This window comes from Lepidochelys olivacea, assembly GCF_965140295.1.
Source record: "Lepidochelys olivacea isolate rLepOli2 genome assembly, chromosome: 4".
In the NCBI taxonomy this organism is placed as follows: domain Eukaryota; kingdom Metazoa; phylum Chordata; order Testudines; family Cheloniidae; genus Lepidochelys; species Lepidochelys olivacea.
In genome coordinates, this window is record NC_140414.1 from 104,104,094 (window position 1) to 104,126,895 (window position 22,802).

The following is a 22,802-nucleotide window of genomic DNA, read 5'->3' on the forward strand; positions in this document are numbered from 1 at the left end:
ATTTTGGGATGGAGAGGAGGTGTTGTAATTTTAATCTGGACTCATATTTCTAATAAAGAAATCTTTTTAAAAAAAAAAAAAAAAAAGCTGATAAACCTTGCATAAAAAATGCCTTAGCCAGTTTAATAGGCCATTAAACTCTGAATTTTCTGAATTGCTTTACTTCTGGTTAAAAAACAGAACTCAAGTTTTAAGAAACAAATATGTAAGTACAATAATAGTTCCAATTGTCCATGGATGTGTTGTGGTGTTTAGATGCTGCTTGTAATTATTAGAACTGAGAGCACTGGCTGTTGGGAGTCTGAAAGGACAGGAAACAGGAAAGTGGGGGGAGTTGAGGAGGCAGAGTGAGAGCTATTGAGGGTGCAGCAGCAGCTTGGTAAAGAGGTTTCCACTTTATTTTTAAAGTCCTGTTGCAGTTTTTTAGTACCTTGCCTGGTTGCCACAACATGTATCAAGTGGATGGGGTAGAATGCATTAGGATTCTTTAAATATGTGGAATTTTTTTCTGGAATTGCCATTTTTGTTGAACTGTGTCATCATTCCCCAGGAGCAGAGAAATAAACTTACTGCTTGCTATACCTTTGATCTATAGAAGAGCAGTAATTTTGAAGAGAATGACATTACATTCATGGAAACTAAACAACTTAGACATGTCACACCCTGCCCCCCATCTAGAATTCTTTTCTTAGTACCATTCTCTCTTGTATGTCTATTAATTCTAACATTTAATGGTCTTCAGGACCTTAAGTAGTCCATTGGCTAATGACTTTCTAAACTCAGAAGTGATTACATGGATGTAAACAAAAATCACAAATTTCATTTGCTTTTTTTTAAACATTTTAGGGACTACAAAAATAGGATTAAAACCATAATGAGAGCAACAACACTTCTATTTGTTCAGGTGGCTTACTTTGTGCATTAGACAGTATTTTCTGTTTAGGAAGTTTGACTCTTTTTGTAACTGGCCAGTTGTATCACACTCATGCACTGCTCAGAGGGTCTGTCAGGTGCACGCTCTTCTCCAGGCTTTGCAAGAGGATATTTGCTAAGTAATAGTTGCAACAAAACTGAAATGGGAGCAGCAGGCAAGTATATGCACAGAGGAGGAAAAGCTTCTGAGCATATTTGGTGTTGCTCTTGGGTCTACCCCAAAAAACCCTTTTAAACATCAACAATGGGACAACTTCCCACACCTCTTGAAAAGAATTAAATAGTATGTCCAAAAAGAAAAAACATCAGAAGTGTGCTTCATCAATTTTTAAAAATCTTTGAGGGTGGAAGGGAGGCCAAGACTTGTTTTGTGTAAATTGCAACTCCCAGTCACATCTAGAGGCTCCTATTTTCCCAACTTGAAATATATCACAGCATTTATCATTAGCTAGGCAACTCTGTCTCCAGAATATAACAGCAGATCTGGCTACTGGTAGAGCAGGAGCTGGTCTATTCCCCTCCCATTGGTAAAAATACTGGGTTCAGCTATTAATGTTCTGACTGTAAAATGTCCCCACTGATGTTAGTCACTGGACAAATAGGGGCCAATTGGACTAGAAAACTTAAATTTGATCCCCGTCACCCATTGATGCTTTACTCTGAGGCACCCCCTTGTTGAAACTCAATAAGCAATCAGTGTGGAGAGAATAGATAAGGGGATAATATTGGGAGAGTGGTCATGGTTGATTTTGGAGGATCAATTTTTGCCATTCCAAACACTCCAACAATAATACAACTTACCTGGGCCACCTGTATGGCGTCATTAGAAGCTTATGCCTCTTTTGAAGAGTGTATTTGCTCTTCCTGTGCTGGGAGTACCAGAGTCTCTGATATAGTGAGAACTCCATAGGTCAGTCCAACTGTAGCCTGTTATGATTTCCTGATCTTCCCAAAAGACCCTCCCTAATTTAGATTGTTGCAAGCCTGGTGCATGCAAAGATTTGTGCATATTCTTGCCCCCGAGCCAATGGGGAAGTGCCTGGCCAAACGTGAAAGCTGCTATTGATTTTCTGCTGGATCAGCCTTAATTTCGTTCAGATTTATCCCTAAATAGATATAGTGCATGGACCTTGTCAAAACAGACTGCTGCTGGATATGTGGGTCTTCTGGAGCCACACTGGCTCGTGTTTTGTGACTGTACTGCAATACAATCCTCTTGGCTAGAAGTAAGCAGGAGGATTAATATGATGATAGATATGTCCTTAAAAACTACTACGTAGAATTGTTTTTGGATATATCCCATAATCTTAGGAACTCTACAACTCTGAGGTTGGTTCTCTACAACAGTACTTGTAGCCAAACAACTTGATCTTGCTCAAGTGGAAGAGCAAATTGCATCCAGGCATAGAAGCTTGACACAGCAACTTGACTGTCAGGAATCAGGGCTTGCAGCAGAGAGCCATTCTTTGGGTAACCTAACAAGTGCACATGGCCTGTTCAGGAGCAGCAGAGCTTCCCCCAAAGTGTGTGTGGTGGGGGGCGGTGTCAGGAGCCCTGCCTCTTCCCCCTGACACCTCCTCTGTGGATTCTCCACCGGCCTGGGGTGGGGACGTAGTCCAGGGGCTGCTCAGGCCCCCCACACCATGGTCAGGTGGAGGGTCTGCTGCTGGCTCCCCATGCAGCTCTTACCATGGCCGGGCTGCAGCTCTGAGGTCTCAGCCAGAGCTGGCTCGGGGCAAGAGTCGCACAGGCAGCTGTGGGGAGCTGGCTCAGAATAGGGTGACCAGATAGTAAGTTTGAGAAATTGGGACAGGGGGTGGGGGTAATAAGTTCCTATATAAGAAAAAGCTCCAAATATCGGGATATCTGGTCACCCTATTGCAGACCCTCTACCTCCATCTGCCATGGGCGGGGGTCTGGGGGACAAGGATGTGGGGGTGGGGGGGGAAGGGGATAGGCCCCACCATGGTGAAAAGTTAAGGGGCCAGGCCTGTCCACTTTCAAAAAGTGGGAGGGCCCTGTCCCACCCCCATTCCAGCACCACTGCCTAATATTTAGACTGCCTAATTGGCTATGCCACCTGATTGGTTGGAAGAGTCTGTAGGCTTGCTCTTAAGCCCAGCAGCAGTAGTTCAGTGGCTGCTCAAAGCATTTGCCCATGGCTATGATAGTGCTTGCCTTGGCACCAGCCTTGCTCCTGTCTTACTCTAGGTAATCTGGTTGTGACTCTGGGCTCTGATTTCTGGCTAATGATGCCTGCTCTAACCACTAGACTTGACTGCCCACATTCCAGTCACTGATACCGGCTGATCTAGTAAGTCAAGAGCAGTAATGTTTTAGAAAAGGGGGACACTCAAGACAAACTTTAAAAGCTTCAATCTAACTCTTTTTAGAAACCTCTGATTAATTCCTAGCAGATGAAAACAGATTGCTTGCTTCTTCCTTTCTTATCTCCCTTTCTTCCTCTCCCCTACTATTTCTTTATTTTCCCCCTGTTCTCACCTGATTTGGGGGGTGGGAACTTTTAAAATGTAAACTAAAAAAGTGTGCAGCAAAGAGCTTTTTTTTTTTTTAGTTTCTTAAAAAAAAAAAATTGTCCCTTTTAACTTTCAAACTCGCAATGCCAAAGCTAAAATGGAAAAGTCTAGAGCTGAACAGACAAATATGCAGTTTTAAAGCCAAACAAGTCTTGAGATACGTTGACACACAAAGCATTTAGCTAGCTCTCACTTTTCAGAAACTGGCTTCTCTGATTCACCTAGAACTTGCCCGAAAATGTTTGTCGTGGGCACAAATGCACAATTCTGGGCCATACCCCCTCAATCCTCCTACAATCAGTTCTGGCTCCCCTTCTCACCCTGGAGTTCACCATTCCTCTTCATTTATTTCAAGGCCACTAACACACGCAGCTCCAAATACCCCAGCTTGTTTCTGGACCCTAGATAACTGCCATCTATCCCACGTGCTCATTTCAGGCCCTTCCTGCTGTCCCCCTCCCCCAGTTCAGCACCCCTGATATGGCCCTCTTCATCTCCCCCCCACCCCCCATTCATCTCTGTCTGCATACCAGGAGAGATCTACTTCGGGGAGCACAGTCTGCCCTGAAAACACAGGTTGGGAAGGGCAGGCTAAACTTATATAAAAGGTCAGATTTGCCCACATGGGTGCAGGAAGGGTCAAAGCCTTTATTTCTACAAAGTTAAATTATTTTTTCTTTAATTTGGATGCACGGATGACATCTGTATATTTACTTTTTTTAACACAGTATATAAGGTTCCTTGTCTAGAAGTTTTTAAATATATATTGCTAGGTGCTACTCAATGTATCCCTCATCCAGAATATCAACACTTTTCTGTTCTAAATCTTGCTATGTATGTTTGGGTATGTTACGCTCTCTTATAACACTTCACTGAGATGTTTTGTTATGTAGTCTTAGTTTTGGATGCTAGAACAAAAATCTGGGAAGGAGCAAAAAGATAGTGAACTTATTTCATAATGAAATGGTGGGGAAGAATCTACCAATTCTGTGTGTTTTGGGTCTGTCCTAGAGATAAGGTAAGGATTGATTCTGAAAATACAAATCTCATTGAAGTTATTTTTAAGTATTTAAACATAAGCATATGAATAAGTGTGTGCAGTAGCAGACTTAATATTTTGTGTGACCCCAAACCTTTTTTTGGTTTTGTTTTAATCTTTCAATAAATAAAATACTCTAAGGTCTAGTGGTTCTCAACTACAGATACCTCAAACCTGTTACTTCTGATATGCTGACTTCTATACTCACTCTAGCAGTGGTCTCCAATCTTTTCATGCCCAAGATCACTTTTTGAATTTAAGGGCAACCCAGGATCTACCCCGTCCCTTTCCCAAAGTCCTGCCCCACTCACTGCATTCCCCACTCTTTCTGACACATGCTCTCCCCCACCCTCACTCACTTTCACTGGGCTGGGATAGGGGTTTGGGAGGGGGTGTGGGCTCTGGGCTGGGGCTGAGGGCTTCACAGTGTGGGAGGGGACTCTGGGCTGATCCTGGGGCAGGAAGGGGTAAGGGGTACAAGCTCTGGGAGGGAGTTTGGGTGCAGGAGGGGACTCTAGACTGGGGCAGAGTGTTGGGGAGGGGGGATGCAGGCTCTTGGGGAGGGGGGTCAGGGCTGGGGCAGGGGTTTGGGGTGTAAGGGGGGTGTGGGTGCTGGCTCTGGGAGGGGGGGCAGGGCTGGAGTTAAGGGGGCTTGGGGTGGGAGTGTGGCCTCCCGCTGCGAGCATTTACCTCCAGTGGCTCCCAGTCGGCGGTGAAGCATGGCTGCTACTAAGGTAGGCTCCCTGCCACTCAGGCCACTCCCTGCCACTCCTGGAAAGTGCCAACATGCCCCTGTGGCCCCTGGTTGGAGGGGGGGGCAAGCAAGCAAGCCAGCACGTGGCTCCATGTGCTGCCCCTCTCTGAAAGCACTGTCCCCCACAGCTTCCAATGGGAGCTGTGGTGGTGGTGGTTACAGGCAGGAGCATTGTGCGGTGCGAGACCCCCACCTCCCCCAAACCCAGGCCACTTCTGGGTGTGGCATGGGGCCAGTGCAGGCAGGGAGTCTGTCTTAGTGGCACCCCTGTTGCATAGCCGGAGATTGCGATTGACCAGGAGATCCTCCAGGATCGACCAGTTAGTGACCACTGCACTACAGTATATAAAATAAATCCAATGTTAATTATGTGAGTGGCTCTCAACTTGAAAAGAGAGACATATTCCATTGTATTACATTTTGTTTAATCTTTAGTTCCAGTTTGCACTGAGAGTCTCCTGTATGAGTGCCAGAATAGTTCCCTGACATAACACATCCACAAATGAAGTTCAAATGTGAGCTAAAAGCTACTATTTACCATATAATATGGGATAAATTTGTCCTTCAAGCTATACCATGGAAAAGTCAAAATATTATTCTACAGATCAAAAGAAACCTGATCCCCTCAAGTTTTCTGTTAAGTGCCTGCCCCTTTGCTCCAGAATAGTTTGGCATTTATTAGGCCTGTCGATTAATCAGTTTTTTTTTTTTAATTTAATCACATGAGTTAACTGTGATTATATATTTTGGAGACTTTACTTTTGTCATGGCAATGTGTATTTTGTCTCTCTTTCCCCCACCCTCTCTGTGACTCTCCCCTTATCTGAGTGTGATTAGCAACTGCAAAAACAGTGTGGCAGGGAGGATTACCTGGGTCCTCCCAGTCAACTTCACTCTGCCCATTCTGCCACTTGGTGCTATAGATAAAGCAGAGCATTAGTTCTACCAAGAGAGGTCTTTTGCTGGCCAACCTGATTGGGTTATTATGACTTGTTCACCCCTGCTGACTGACATCTCACTAGGGTCAGGCCTATGCTGCTGCTACTACTACTTACATTAGTGTAACTTCTGTTGCTTAGGGGGGTGGCTTATTCACACCCCTGAACAATGTAAGTTATGCCAGAGTAAGTACCAGTGTTCTTCTCCTGCTGACATAGTGGAGGTGAGTTTATTATGCTCACTAGAGAGCTCTCTCCTGTTGGCATAGAGCACCTTCACCAGATGCACTACAGTGGTGCAGCTGTACCAATGTAGTGCTTCTAGTGTAGGCTAGCCCTGGGACTATTTATCTCTGAATTACTCTTGTGCATGCTTACTAAAAAAAAATCCAAGAGTGATACTTCAGGCTTGTCTGCACTACAGTTTTGTCAAGTCAGGTTTCATCAACAAAACAGTGGAGGTGTACACACACAAATGCTCCTTCTGCCAACAAAATAAAACCACTTCTGAGAGGCATAGAGCTTTCTGCAACAAAAATTGGCATAGCGTCTGTACTTGGTTTTGTTGCTGTAAATGGCAACCAGGAGGTGTCTCACAATACCCATTCTGACTCTCTGGTCAGCAATTTAAACTCTTCTACCCTATAGCCTGGTAGACAGGCATCTGCCCCTCCCGCTTTAAAGGAATTTTTGAAATTCCACTTCCTGTTTGCTCTGTGTGGCTCCCTCACATCATATTTCCCAGCTGATCATTGCAGCTCCATGCAGCAAATGCTCTTCCACTTGGACAAACTGGAGTTGTTGGATCTGCTGGGTCTGTGGGGAGATGAGGCTATGTAATTCCAGCTCCGCTCCAGCCATAGGAACTTTGTACCTAAGGTCAGATTTCTTGCGGCATCTTGGAGAAGGACCACAAATGGGACTTGCATCAGTGCTGTGCAAAGATAAAGGAGACGAGGCAGGCATGCCAGAACACAAGGGAGGGAAACCATCGCTCTGTTGCTGTGCTGAGGACCTGTCGCTGCTACAAGGAGCCGGATGCCATCCTCTGCAGTGACCCCACCTCCTCTGCCGAGAGAGAGCAGCCAGCAGATTCAACCCAAAGGATAAAGTGGTGGATAAGAAAGGTGAGTTGGAGGATGAGGTGGGACAGGCAACAGGGTCATCCTGTAGCATGGCAAGCCAAGACATCTTAACCCAGGTAGGTTCAAACCAGTCCCAACACCCTGGCTCTGCTGCGCATGATGCAGGAAAGAGCAGCTCTGGTAAGTGCTCATTTTGATTTGGTACAGGTTGGTTACATGAGATAGAGCTGTCCTTTGTTTCATAATATGCTAGAAGTGGGTTAAGGGACAGAAATGTACAAAACTAGCAGTGTTTGCATCTGCTTCCCATTCCCCTGTGCAGCTATGCAGTGGGGTGGAACAGTGTTAATTGACACCAAGATTTCATGGGAATCTTCCAGAGAGATCTCTAGGAAACTTTCCTGGAGGTACCCTCCAATCCTCTGCTGAAGGTTCCTTGGCAGAGCTGCTTTGTTTCTTTCCCCACTGTAGGAAACTTTGCTGTGGAAAAGTGGCACACAGGCAAGAAGCATAGGGACCCAGTCTGAAGCTGCACACATGCAGAAGATAAACCATTGCATCCTTATTTACCCTCAGAAGTGACATCAGCTCCAATGACCCCTCCCCCAACCTCACCCCCGGCCACCTGTAGAAAATGATGGCAGAATTTACAATAGTGTCCCTAGTTGCTTGCAGTGATCCCCCTTTTAAAAAAACACACACACACACACACACACACACACACACACAAATCTTTTGCCCCATCGTGAACCTTCCCTACTGCCCCTCCAGGCCAAACTCACCATGGTTTAGGATGCTTGCCAAGGGAGACTGAGAAAGAGGTGTCCAGGGTCAAAATTGGGATATGTATACCATCTATCGCCCCACCACAGTTAGCGAATCCCATTGCTGCAAAGCCATCCACTACTTCACACACGCTTTCCAGAGTCATAGTCCTTCTTAGCAGGATGTGACTAATAACACTGCACACTTGCATGAACACAACCCCCTCAATGGACTTCCCGACTCAAAACTGGCTCACAACTGAGTGGTGGTAGTCTGGAGTTGCCAGCTTCCACACACTTCTCCACTGAGAGGGGAGTGTTCATTTTGGTATTCTTGTGCCGCAGGGCAGGGCAAATTCCACATACATTTCTAGGAAGGTGGCTTTGGGCATCCAAAAGTTCTGCAGCCACTGCTCATCATCCCATACCTGCATAACAGTGCAATCTGACCACTCAGTGCTTATTTCCCAAACTCAATAGCAATGATTCACCATGTACTGCTGCTCCATGAATGCCAAAAGTAATCGTGAAATTATTTCTTTCCATGGCACACAGCAAGGTAGGTGCCACAGATTCCTGTTGGCATTGCAGCTCATTAAATTCTACATGATCAGTGTTCCTAATGCTTACCCAAAGACTGGTGAGCAAAGCTCTTCGTAGGAAAGAAAAAACCTGCTCGGAGATTAAGAACCCCCAGTCCTCCAATGCATATGCTTAACTTTACTCACACAGATAATCTCATTGAACTGAATGGAATTAGTGTAGTGGTTAAAATAAAACTTGTGTAATGTTTACATGATTGGAGTCTACAGCATTTCTACTTTTGTCTAAAATTGTGAGATTAAAAATGCTTTTTAAAGGAAAATGAAAGTGTAGTGTAAGCTATTCTAATATCTAACAAAAGAATCACTTAATGTAAACAGTCATATATAATTAAAGGAAATTACTTACAAAAAATAGGATCCTTCAAAGCTATTCAATGAAAGCGGAATGTAGATCAGACTGGACTTCAGTTACACCATGGGTCTGGCTTCACTGACCCAGAAACTGCAGCATCCATTTGACTGAGAAACCAGACATATTCTAAGTTAATGTGCTATTTCTTTATTTTTAATTGGTTAATATTATATGCTACACCAACCAAAACATGCTAAAAACTAGGGCTATCAAGCAATTAAAAAAATTGTGATTAATCACACACATTGTGTGATTTGTGCTATTAATAGAATACCATTTAAATATTTTTGGATGTTTTCTACATTTTCAAATATATTGATTTCGATTACAACACAGAATACGAAGTGTACAATGCTAACTTTATTTTTGATTACAAATAGATTTGCATTGTAAAACACAAAAGGAATAGCATTTTTCAATTCACCTAATACAAGTACTGTAATGCAAGCTCTTTATCATGAAAGTTGAACTTACAAATGTAGAATTATGCATTCAAAAATAAAACAATTTAAAACTTTAAAGCCTACAAGTCCACTCAGTCCTACTTCAGCCAATCGCTCAGACAAATAAGTTTGGTTACAATTTGTAGGAGATAATGCTACCTGCTTCTTGTCTACAATATCACCTCAAAGTGAGAACAGGCGTTCACATGGCATTGTTATAGCTGGCATTGCAAAATTTATGTGCCAGATGTGCTAAAGATTCATATGTCCCTTCATGCTTCAACCACCAATCCAGAGGACATGCGTCCGTGCTGATGACAGATTCTTCTCAATGACGATCCGAAGCAGAGTGGACCAACGCATGTTCATTTTCATTATCTGAGTCAGATGCCACCAGCAGATGGTTGGTTTCCTTTTTTGGTGGTTCGGGTTCTGTAGTTTCCGCAACTGAGTGTTGCTCTTTAAAGACTTCTGAAAGCATGCTCCACACCTCGTCCCACTCAGATTTTGGATGGCACTTCAGATTCTTAAACCTTGGGTTGAGTGCTGTAGCTATTTTTAGAAATCTCACATTGGTACTTTCCTTGCGTTTTGTCAAATCTGACATGTTCTTAAAACAAACGTGCTGGGTCATCGTCAGACTGCTATAACAAGAAATATATGGCAGAATGCAGGTAAAACAGAACAGGAGACATACAATTCTCCCCTAAAGAGTTCAGTCACAAATTTAATTAAAGCATTTTTTTAACAAGCATTGTTAGCATAGAAGCATGCTCTATGGAATGGTGGCCAAAGCATGAAAGGGCATACAAATGTTTAGCGTATCTGGCACATAAATACCTTGCAACGCCAGCTACAAAAGTGCCATGCAAATACCTGGTCTCACTTTCAACTTTCAGGTGACGTAAATAAGAAGCAGTCGGCAGTCTCTCCCATAAATGTAAACAAATGTGTTTTGTCTTAGCAATTGGTTGAACAAGAAGTAGAACTTAGTGGCCTTGTAGGCTCTAAAGATTTGTTTTGTTTTTGAGTGCAGTTATGTAGCAAAAAAAAATCTACTTTTGTAAGTTACACTGTCACGATAAAGAGATTGCACTACAGTACTTGAATGAGGTAAATTGAAAAATACTATTTCTTTATCATTAGTACGGTGCAAATATTTGTAATAAAAAAATCGAGCACTGTACATTTTGTATTATTCTGTTGCAATAGAAATCAATATATTTGAAAATATAGAAAAACATCCAAAATATTTAATAAATTTCAATTGGTATTCTATTGTTTAACTGTGATTAATTGAAATTAATTTTTTGAGTTAATTGCATGTTAACTGATTAATTGACAGTCCTACTAAAAATATAACTTTCCCTAACATCTTAAAGTCCCTAATTTCTCCTCCCCCCACCCCCCTCCATACCCTTTCTCTAGACATGCAAGGGTGAGATACCTCACACTGAAATAAATGCGGGTTGGATGAGGCCCTCAGGGGAAAGAGCTGTAGCTTGGGCCCCTGATTCAGATCTCATGCAGGTTTTACACTGCTGTATCTCTATGGATGTCAATGGAATTACTCCTGGTTTACATTAGAGTAAAGGACCTTGGGTCACTGACTTCTAAGTCCTGCTCTACATTCTCTCATCATTTTAGCAAATAGTATGCACAAGAGAGTACAAATGAAAACCATGGGGGAAGAAAGGCAAAGACAAGAGCAGACACACAAAGACAGAGAAGAAGTTGAGACAAAGGTGGATGGAAAAGGAAGAGAAACAAAGGGCAGAAATAGCAGTGGTCCTAAAGGGAAGCACGTTTTCTCCACTAATTGATGCTAAATTAATCAATATTAAAGTTTTTATTTACTACAGAAAGGCCATATTATACCCTTGATCTTGGTACAAACCTCCAATTGAAAACCATGTGAATTCCTGTGGATGGAGCATGTAGTCCTGAATTTATAACCCAGCTCACATTCCATAATTAAAAATGGAGTCCAGCCATCTCCACCAAATGAGTAACACCCTAATCTAGGTACTTATTATACGGCACAAAATCAGTAATCACAATTGTGTCCAAGGTCTGAATCCACAAACAGACTTAGGGTGTTGCAACATCTAACTCTCTAAGTGCTTTGAAAATCACTGGAATCCACAAAGCTTGGGTTAGGTGCTAGGCTCCCTATACATGGGGAGAGAGGTGGCTTAGGATGGGACCCATGAAAGCCAGGACCCTAGGCAGGGAACTGCCTGGGTTAGCCAATGGGAGAAGGCGTCAAGAGGGTTGTGTCCTCTGTGCCTAACTTTGTGAGAGGGGCAAGCCTTAAGTCCATACTGCAGGGAGGTGCCTATCTCTGTTTGGGATCCACATCTGGGAATTCTTCTCCTGGAGTTAGGTGCGTTAAGCCATTCTTGCAAGAAATGCTGGAAGAGGTGGAGGTGGTGGTACCACTACCTCCCTTAACTTTTAGCCAGAGGTCAGAGTACTCTCAGGATGTGGGAGACATGACTTCAATTCCCACTTTCTGTCTGATAAGGGGAGGGAAGAATTTGCACAGTAGTCTTCTATCTCTCCGGAGAGTCCCCTAGGTACTAGGTTATGAGATTCTGATGGGATTTCTATCTCTCCTGTTGAAGCTGTTCCACTTTGGATAATTAGTCATTGGTAGGGTTACCATATGTGCGTATTTTCCCGGACATGTCCAGCTTTTTGGTTCTTAAATCGCCGTCCAGGAAGAATTTTTAAATATCTAAGAGGTCCAGGATTTTGCCATTATTATTTTTTCCCAAAGAAGAGTTTATCATTTGAGAAAGAAAAAGAACGCTGATCACTCGGGAGAGTGCCCGCTTTTCCCCCCTAGCTCACAGCGCTTACACCGTGAAACGGTTGTTTCACATGGCTAGGAGGGAGGGAGGAGGAGGGGGAATGCAGCAAGCTCAGGGGAGGAGGCAGGGCTGGGATTTGGCAAAGGGGTCCAATGGGTCAGGGAGGGGGCAGAGTTGGGGCAGGGACTTCAGGGAAGGGGTTGGAATGGGGTCGGGGCAGGGGTGGAGTTGGGGCGGGACCGGGGGGGGAATGTGAGCAAATATCCCCTGACCTGTGGAGTGTCCCCTTCTTTTTTTTTTTTTTTTTTTTTTGAATGTTCAAATAGGGTAACCTTAATCATTGGAGCAGAGGGATTGGACCTGGGGCTCCCTCCTCCCAGGTGAATGTTCTAACCAGAAGTCTCTAAAGATATTCACTCTTTTTCTGATCCAGTAACTATTTAAGTATTCATACAAAGTGGAACTTCAGCTGGAGAGATTGAGACCCCCACCGCACAGTATTCTAAATCTCAGTGGTTAGGGTGCTCTCCTGAGAAGCAGACTCCTGTTCAAACCCTGCCTCATCAGATTGTGTGTCTTGGATCTGGGCCCAAAAACTTGGTTTCATTCTGCCTTCCATGCTTTTAACAATCCCCTAATTAATGTTCATCACCGTGACTCTCTCCTCTTTCCAATTTAAAACCAACTCATTCCAGAAATCCATCCTTCTGTAATGTATTTCCCACACCAATAATATCTCCTTTCTCCCCTTTACCTACACTGTTGTCTCTTATCTTTGTTTACGCTCTCTGGACATGATCCACTGAAGAGAAAATGGGAGTTGAGGCCTCACAGAAAGTGCTCAGCATCTTGAAATATCAGACCCTAAGTTTATAAAATCTTAAGAGGGAATCTGTCTCACTCTGTTTTGTAAAGGTCAAATAGGCTAAAACAACAAACCAGACACCAGTGGCTGCAATTAAACCTTCCAACAGGGTCCTGGACTTCTCACATCCAGAGGCACCACAAATCAGTCATCTGAAGACTTTGTGTTTTCACATTTTGAAAATTCCAGGTGTATATTCCTCCAAGTTAATGGTAAGTTAAGTTGTCATTCATGTACCTAAATGTATTTTTCAGCTATTTTAATTTTATGTATCAGAAAACAGGTTTTTAAATTAGAAGTTTCTTTGTTTTGTCTCTAAATTGGATGGCAGACATACTGCTGTGCAGCTTATACTCTGATGTTTGTTAGCATCTCCTTTAACTGAATCTGATATCAGAACCTCAATCACTCTGTTCTAGCCCTGTCAGAATTTTAGATAATGCAGAAGTATGCCCCACGCTATCGTTTTGAGGAGAGGTCGAAGATTGTTCAACTGTCCTGTGGTTAAAGAATTTGAACCTCCCACTGTCCTAGGAACTTGAATGAGCACATTTTTTCTGGGATTTATTAAAAATAACCATTATCAGATAGTATGCAGGATAGTCCACTTTCTACTTATCTTTTTCTGTACTAGATCTGGGACCTTCAGTGTTCCACTCAAAACTTGAAAGCCTGAGAATAAATCTCTCTCTCCAAATATTACTCCCTATCTGATGATTCTTGGGTTACAAATTGCTTGCTCTCATTTCACTACACATCTAAAGCCTACTGTAGGATTTGGGGGGGCCTTTACATTAAGGTCAAGAGTGCCCAACCTGAGGGCTGGACTATTTGTCAAAGCTAAACCAAACTTTGATAAAATGAAGCAGACAGTAGTTGACTGTTTTCCTTCATACAGATATGCAACCTTTTATTGTATATTTTAGCTTCAGAGACTACATATGTACCAGCATGCAATGCTCTATCTTGTTCTTCAGCAGAAGAGAAGGGCAGCTAGCTTGTATTAATGCCTTTTGTTCACTCTTAATTTAGACAAAACCAAGCTCTAGGAACTCTGGCCTAACTTTTGACCCTTCTCACTATCTCATGTGATCTGTCAAATCAATGTTTCTTGGTAAAGATGGGTCAGTTACTGTGGAAAAACTTATAACCACAGGCACCTGTGACTTCTTACTTGCCTGCCATGTTGGCTCTGAAGGGATTAAAGTAGAACTAGAGGCTTAGCAAAGGAATATCTTAATCACATAACTTTACTCTCAAACACCTGAGTTACAGATCTTTGAAAACAAGTCTTAGGTTGTCCCCTAGTCTGATCGCACTGCTTTTTCCAATTCAGAAATTTGTCTGCAATTCAGATTAGACAGAGTGTTTTCTGAGAGCCCTTCTTACATGGGGTGAGGGTTGTGCCCCTTTAACCCCTGCCTGCGCAGAGCAGCCTGTTCTTAAGTAGACCTCTGTTTCTCTGCCATGTACTCCATAGAGAATCTCCAGCCCCACTCCAGTTTTGCTTGCCTTGCCCCACCCCACGTGTAGGACACTGAATAAAAAAAGTCCTTTATTCCATAAGGATTGCAGGGTTGTCTGCTTCTTAGTGATAGGCCTTCAACAAAATGTCAAGAACCTTTGCCTGGAAGGACAGCAGTCTGAGAACTGGGATAGTTTAGACATGTTCAGTACACAGTACAAAATGGAATTCATAATTTGACAAAGACATATCTCATTCTGTCACAGACCTAACCAACTGTGTTCAATTTCTAGGAAACAATAGATGAAAGACTATTAAACAGCTATGATTTTTGCATGTAAGGGCCTTCCTGAGCTCATTCACAAGTTCTCATTCTCTCTGTATATTCAAGATCCTCCTGAAGCCCTTCATTTGTGGTGTTAGCTGAGAAACTTGCTAGCTGACAATATCATGTTTGACAAATAACTTGGCTACACCATGTATTTTATTTTATACATGTGTAGCTGTTGCTCCCCTTCTCCTATCCAATCTCTGTTACTTCCCTTATCTATCCTTAGCTTGGAAATTACTGGGCCAGGGTTCTGGCTTCTTCTCTGATTAGAAAGCAATGGGTGCCACTGGAAATAAATAAAACACGGGAAAAATCATTGCACTGATCAGAACTTAACAGTAGCAAGAAAAGTTAAAGTCAAAAGCAAACATGAATGTTCAAAAGCTAGTTGAGACCAGAAGGAAAATGCAGCTCAGCAAAATTAACTGAAGCGCACTTCTTTTTGGGGCAGCTTGCAAGGAGAACAGGACAAACTGGGCCACGCAAAGGGTTAACACACCAGGGACGTTGCTAACCGGAGCAGGGGCTAGAATCTTGGGAAGGAGACAGCTGGACTAGCGGGAAGCCGCTAGGCCCACTCCAGGAAGCCAGGTAGCACCTGCGCACGGCGAAGCTGGCAGTGAGCGGCCCGGCCCAGCCCAGCCGCTCAGAGCAGAGCTAGAAGGCAAAGGGATTTTCCTGACTCGCGCGGAGGGGGCGCTCCGCCTCAGCAGGATTCCCCCGGGTTTCCTCTTCTGTTCCCAGCTCGCCCTGCTGACCCGCCGCGCGGTTACCCCGTAAGCCTCGGGGGCAGCTCCGGCCCGCTGGAGCCGGCAGTGCCCGAGCAAGGGGTTCCCTCCCTCCCGCCCGCCTGCCTGCCTGCCTGCCTGCCTGCCTGTCACACTCGCCTAAGAGCAGCCCAGCCAGCGGGCGCGGGGGAGACACGGGCAGGACCCTCGCCGCACCCGGTGTGTGCCGGGTGCGTGCCCTCGCCCCGGGGCTCCAGGGGAAGGGGGGCTGGTGCCTGTGGCCCTGACACCCCGACAGTGCTCAAGCTGCTATGCAGGGGACACGGCGGTGAGCCGTCCCTGGCTACCTCCTCACCCGGCGGGATAGGCCAGCCCCTGCCGCCAGCCGGCTCGGGACCGCTGCTGGTTTTGGCGCCAAGCGGGAGGCGGCGCTGTTGCTGCCGTGCCGGGTACTGCCTGCCCCGCCGCCGCCGCCCTGCCGAGCTGGGCACAAGGCGCGAGGGAGACGAGCCGGGGCGCGGGCTCTACTGCCAGGCTGGGGCGGGGGGATCCCGGCTGGGCGGCGCTGCTGGGCCAGGCCCCGGGGGGCGGGGGAGAAGAGTAGCGCGGAGCCTCCTCCTGGGCTGTTCTTCCCCGGCCGGACGGAGAGCGGCACTGTGTCCCCGCGGCGCGGCGCACGCTCCGCCTAAGCCGCCCCCTCTCACCCCCGCTCCTGCCGCCGCCGAGCAACCTCCTCCCCCCACCTCTCCCCGGGCAGGAGCCGCCGCCGCACCGCGAAGCAAGGAGGCAGCGGGAGCAGCCAGGGCGCCAGCCGACCGGCGGTGGCGGAGCAGCAGCAGCACCCACCCGGCACGGAGGCTACTCAATGCTGCACCTTCCGGAGCTGCATGAGGTAAAGGCGGCTCCGGGTCCCGCTTCCCTCCTCCCAGCCCCGCGGCAGCACTGGGGGAGGGGGGCTCTTTGTAGGCTTCGCAGAGCTAGTTGGGTGAGGGGCTCCGGGGCGGGGAGGGGGCGCTGGGGCTGAGGACACTTGAAGTTGAAGGAACAAATGTAAAGTGGAGAGTGGCCTGGTCCCCTCCCGGGGGGGCTGCCCCCCTTTCCGGGGGGAGGTAGGGGCCAGGTGTGGGGCTCAGCACTTAGCCGCGCGGTGCTGGCTGGCCGGCAGCGGGGTTTTGTTTGGGATCCCAGCCACCTCCTTCCTTCCCCCCCTCCTGTTGGTCTCTTTGCCTCCTGATAGTTTTGAGGCCTAACTGCTTAGGCCTCGTCTCCCAGCTCTGGGGCTTCTGTGACGGTCCTAGAGATCCGTTGGGGCCAGGATTTGGCCCACCCCGACCCCCCTTGGGCTATAATGGACTTTAAACTTGGGGCATCCTTTGATCTGGGTTAAAATTTCATTGTAAAATATGAGGCTGCAAACTAATAATGTTGGGCTGGAGAAGCCCCGCACTGAAAGGAGGCGCTGGAAGAGGCTGGAAAGGCAGGAGTTTGGGGGAGAGAGGTGGCTTTGTGAGGGGCGTCAGTGAAGCCCTCCCCGAGGGCTGGGGCTGCAGGATTTTTGCTCTCCTGATGTTTAGTGGGGCCTTCTGTGAATTGAGGTTTAGAAATGGAAAAAGAGGGCTGAAAGTCGTCTCTGTTCCGCTGAACTTTTGTTTTCTGACCGATAGAGGCCGGTAGAGGACTGTGGAGAAGGAAAGTTTATAACCAGTGGCACCAGGATGGACTTTCCTGCTACCCAACCAAAACCTCCTGCCGATGGCAAGATCATCTACTATCCTCCCGGAGTAAAGGAGATCACAGACAAAATTACTAACGATGAGGTGGTCAAACGGTTGAAGGTAAGTGTCTCTTCTCCTCACCTCTCAGCATTTGCCCCTTTAAGCACTACCCAAACTAAACAAACATTTTCATCTCTGCCTTTGGAGTTCTAGAGTTTTTTGATGTAGTTGAGATGCATACCACTTACTTTCAAATCCTCCTCACAAAATATATATTATTTCTTTTTCAAAGGTCTGTGATTTACTCTTGTCAGTTTGGTATTATATTGCTATGTCTGCTTTTATATATTCACCTAAAGTGGTGAGGGGTTGAATCATCAGTGTTCTAATTTGTGTGTTTTTGTAAACTAATATTTTAATATGGCATGAAATAAATTAAACTACCCGCAAGGGGTCAGAAGTGGAATTGTAAATATTAATTACAGGAAGCTAAAATTGTTTTTAAGTATGACGATTATTGAGAGTTCCAGGGGTTTGAAAGGTTTCAGAGTAGCAGCTGTGTTAGTCTGTGTTCGCAAAAAGAAAAGGAGTCCTTGTGACACCTTAGAGACTAACATTTATTTGAGCACAAGCTTTCGTGAGCTACAGCTCACTTCATCAGATGCATTCAGTGGAAAAAAAGGGGTTTGAAAGATGTCATAGTCCAAGCACAGCACGATGGGAGTTGATTATATTACACACAAGTAATTGTAGTTTAGAAAGCTGGCTATTATTGATTATAAAGTTACTTGTCATTAATTTATAGCACATGATACAAACACAGAAGCTGCATTTCTAGAGTTTCACAACTAGACTTATTCTTCTTTGTGCACCGACTGCTGCTAAATTATATAAAGATTATAACATTTTGTGTTTAGACTATTCAGGGCTTGTCTACACTTGAGGGTTAATTCAGATTATGGTAGCGTGTGGATTTAGAGTGAAATAGCTGTTGTGGAATAATTTCATGTGTAGATAAGCCCATAGTGTAAATAAAGTCACACAGTTGTTAAACTTTCATAAGTAAGAGGGATTCTCACAGGTATTTTTCTCTCCTTTTTTTGGTTTGTTTTTGTTTTGTGGACTCTGACGTTTACAGAAGGCTTTAAATCAATTTTTTTCCAGTGCAGAACATACAAATTTGCCTTGTTAACTTCCATGCCATGGCATATTATTTTTAAATATATGCTGAAAATAGAGGATAAAGTCAGGTATTGATTAAATATCAGGGTCACTCAATTGATAGTATTGTAGTCTTTGGGCCAGAAAGTTGAAGATTCAAGTCTTAAACCAGGATTTGGGTCTATGCTCAGGATGGTATACTATGTAGTACTAGGTTTCAGAGTAACAGCCGTGTTAGTCTGTATTCGCAAAAAGAAAAGGAGTACTTGTGGCACCTTAGAGACTAACCAATTTATTTGAGCATGAGCTTTCACCCTGACCACACCACACGATCCATCGTCTACAGCCAAGCTCTGCGATACAACCGCATTTGCTCCAACCCCTCAGACAGAGACAAACGCCTACAAGATCTCTGTCAAGCTTTCTTACAACTACAATACCCACCTGCAGAAGTAAAGAAACAGATTGATAGAGCCAGAAGAGTTCCCAGAAGTTACCTACTACAGGACAGGCCTAACAAAGAAAATAACAGAACGCCACTAGCCGTCACCTTCAGCCCCCAACTAAAACCCCTCCAACGCATTATTAAGGATCTACAACCTATCCTAAAGGATGACCCAACACTCTCACAAATCTTGGGAGACAGGCCAGTCCTTGCCTACAGACAGCCCCGCAACCTGAAGCAAATACTCACCAACAACCACATACCACACAACAGAACCACTAACCCAGGAACTTATCCTTGCAACAAAGCCCGTTACCAACTGTGCTCACATATCTATTCAGGGGACACCATCACAGGGCCTAATAACATCAGCCACACTATCAGAGGCTCGTTCACCTGCATATCCACCAATGTGATATATGCCATCATGTGCCAGCAATGCCCCTCTGCCATGTACATTGGTCAAACTGGACAGTCTCTACGTAAAAGAATAAATGGACACAAATCAGATGTCAAGAATTATAACATTCATAAACCAGTCGGAGAACACTTCAATCTCTCTGGTCACGCAATCACAGACATGAAGGTCGCTATCTTAAAACAAAAAAACTTCAAATCCAGACTCCAGCGAGAAACTGCTGAATTGGAATTCATTTGCAAATTGGATACTATTAATTTAGGCTTAAATAGAGGCTTGGAGTGGCTAAGTCATTATGCAAGGTAGCCTATTTCCTCTTGTTTTTTCCTACTCCTCCCCCCCCCCCCCCAGATGGTTCTGGTTTAACTTGGATTTAAACTTGGAGAGTGGTCAGTTTGGATGAGCTATTACCAGCAGGAGAGTGAGTTTGTGTGTGTATGAGGATGGGGGGGGGGGTGAGAAAACCTGGATTTGTGCAGGAAATAGCCCAACTTGATTATCATGCACATTGTGTAAAGAGTTGTCACTTTGGATGGGCTATCACCAGCAGGAGAGTGAATTTGTGGGGGGGGGGGGGGTGGAGGGTGAGAAAACCTGGATTTGTGCTGGAAATGGCCCAACCTGATGATCACTTTAGATAAGCTATTACCAGCAGGACAGTGGGGTGGGAGGAGGTATTGTTTCATATTCTCTGTGTATATATAAAGTCTGCTGCAGTTTCCACGGTATGCATCCGATGAAGTGAGCTGTAGCTCACGAAAGCTCATGCTCAAATAAATTGGTTAGTCTCTAAGGTGCCACAAGTACTCCTTTTCTTTTTATGTAGTACTAGGAGGTTTCTGGCTGTCTAATCTGATTATGTGGCTCCCATCACTGTGGTAGCTGGGTGTCTCACAAGTATTGAAAAATAGAACTAACAAATTATTCTTTAATCCTGTAAAAGAAGTAACTTGATTAGTTTTATAGTTGATGTGAAAAAATGTTCCTGTGTATTTAAAAAATGTATTTAAGAAATAAGTTTTGCATTTAATTCTGGAAGTGGCAAGGCCTGTGATTATCTCTTGCATAAGTGAGTTCCATAGTGTAGTTCCATCTCATGTGAAAGCTCTATATCTTGCACTCATGAACCTTACCAAAAGTTAACTTTTTTCGTTGTTCCAGTGGAACATAATTATAGGGGTCATGATTGTAGAGGAAATGTCTACGGACTGGCTCTGTCTAACTATTTCCAAAGGACTTTGAATGTTAGGACAGAGATCTTGAACTGGAGTCTATAGAGAATGGGACGCTAGTGTAGTGTGTGGAGAACATGGGTAAAGTGTTCATAGGTAAAGTGCCATTTCTAGATAATTGTAATATCAAGTCTGGAAGTCATGAATGTATAGAACACTGTGGCCAAGTCTATGTCTGATATGACATAATTATCTGGCCATGGATGGAAGAGGGTGTCTTTCTGCCCCTCTCCCCTTCTGTGTAAGAAAGCATGCTCTTTTAAAAACAAACATTAACTTTTAAAAAGTTTGTTTGTAGGCTTTGAAAAAGAAACGTTTACAATTGGGACATAAATTAACCTGACAGTATACCATGAAGCTGAAGTCTCTGTCAGTCTCTGGTGGCTGCCTGTGTGTAAACTAAAGATGCCATGGCTCTCTTTGGAAAAATTAGAGTATAACTTTGTGTTTTGGCCATCTTTAGGCCTGTTCACGCAGTTTTTGATTCTCTACCTGGTGAAAGGCATGGTCAGCTTAACTGGTTACAAATCCATAATTTGATTTGTGTCTGCACAGCTTTCTGCCATCAAAACTGTATTTTGTCATCCAGACCTAGTACTTGTAATAATATGTGTTTGTTTATTATTGCAGCTTGGGGCATTCTGGGAACCTGTCCCATTGTGCGTCATTAGCAGCAGTCTGAGCAAGGATTTTTTTTTTTTTTTTTTTTTTTTTTTTTTTAAGTTTTCTTCCCCCACTCCCTCTTTCTGCCTATGCTTATGGGTGGTGAATGAGGCTGATCTGCTGCTTACAGTGTTCAGAATCTGGACAATGTTGTGAGCACTGTATAACGCGAAAAAGAAAGTGATGAGAATTCTAAAATGGCTTGCATCTTCTGGATGATGAAGCGAGGAAGGCCCTCATGGATAGCATAGGCATATGGAATAGAATCAGGCTCTTAATGAATTTCATTGACTTCAATGTGTATTGGAGTAGACCCATAAATTGGTACCCTTGTGACATGGATAAAGTTCATTCTGGATGTCTTAACTTCATGGTTATTGGAGAACTAGTTTTTATTACTAGTGCCATGGTTGGAGGTGTGTCCATACTGCAGAACTGCGTGCCTAATTGGTTAAACTAAACAGTGTGCCACGCTAGATAGCTAGCAGGTGGTGGACAGTTAAGATTCATATGTTAACCATGTACTGTGTGGATGCAAACTGTTTTAAACCAGATATGTCTCTAACTGGTTAAAGACACTAAAAAGGTGCCATATAATTGCCATCTTCATCCCGTTCTGTTCTAAGAACAGGTTCCAAACTTAAGTGAATTATCCCAAATAAAAATGTCAGTTTACCTACACTGTCATTACAGGATCAGTATTTAATTCTTTACATTGTAAAGTGCTTTGGGATAACTTAAGCATGGAAGTTGTTTTATAAGTTCACATTTGGCTCTGTTGTAGATTAACTTATTAAAATAGCTTTTTAAATTGTCCATAGTTAAATAAGAACATAAGAATGGTCATACTGGGTCAGACCAGTGGTCCGTCTAGTCCAGCATCCTGTCTTTTGGCAGTGGTCAGTGCCAGATTGTTCAGAGGGAATGAACAGAACAGTGCAATTATCAAGTGATCCCCTGCTGTCCAATCCCAGCTTCTCACAGGCAGCGGTTTAAGGACACCTGGAGCATAGGGTTGCATCCCTGACTATCTTGGCTGATAGCCATTGATGGATTGTCCTTCATGAATTTATCTAATTTTTTGAGCCCAGTTATAGTTTTGGCTTTCACAACATCCCCTGGTAATAAATTCACAGGTTGACTGGGCATTGTAGGAAGAAGCACTTACGTGTGCTTGTTTTAAACCTGCTGCCTGTTAATTTCATTGGGTGAACCCTGGTTCTTGTGTTATGTGAAGGGGTATAACACTTCCTTATTCACTTTCTCCATACCATTCACGATTATAGCCACGATCATATCTCTCCTTAGTCTTCATTTTTCTAAATTGAACAGTCCCAGTCTTTTTAATCTCTTCTAACATGGAAGCTGCTGCATATCACTAGTACTTTTTGTTGCCTGTCTCTGTTCCTTTTCCAATTCTAATGCATCTGTTTTGGGATGGGGTGACCAGAACTGCATGCAGTATTCAAGGTGTGGGCATACTATGGGTTTATATAGTAGCATTATGATATTT

At 44.3% G+C, this 22,802-nt stretch overlaps 2 protein-coding genes across 3 annotated transcripts in view; one reads left to right on the forward strand and one right to left on the reverse strand.

The window, feature by feature from the left end:
• N4BP2 (NEDD4 binding protein 2) overlaps positions 1-16,213 on the reverse strand; it is a 119,936-nt gene extending 103,723 nt beyond the window's left edge. The window contains exons 1-2 of the mRNA XM_084627250.1: positions 16,011-16,213; positions 9,002-9,114 (exon numbers count right to left, since the gene is read on the reverse strand). The gene's annotated coding sequence lies outside the window, so the exon portion shown is untranslated. The remainder of the gene's footprint in view (positions 1-9,001; positions 9,115-16,010) is intronic.
• The window catches only part of PDS5A (PDS5 cohesin associated factor A), a 167,385-nt gene continuing 157,908 nt past the window's right edge, over positions 13,326-22,802 (forward strand). The window contains exons 1-3 of one of the 2 annotated variants that reach the window (XM_084627255.1): positions 13,326-13,343; positions 16,413-16,547; positions 17,320-17,490. In XM_084627255.1, the coding sequence (XP_084483381.1) occupies positions 13,341-13,343; positions 16,413-16,547; positions 17,320-17,490 (309 nt within the window). In that variant the 5' untranslated portion in view covers positions 13,326-13,340. Of the gene's footprint in view, positions 13,344-15,684; positions 15,704-16,412; positions 16,548-17,319; positions 17,491-22,802 lie in introns of those variants that run through there. The other variant, XM_084627256.1, reaches the window with a different exon arrangement.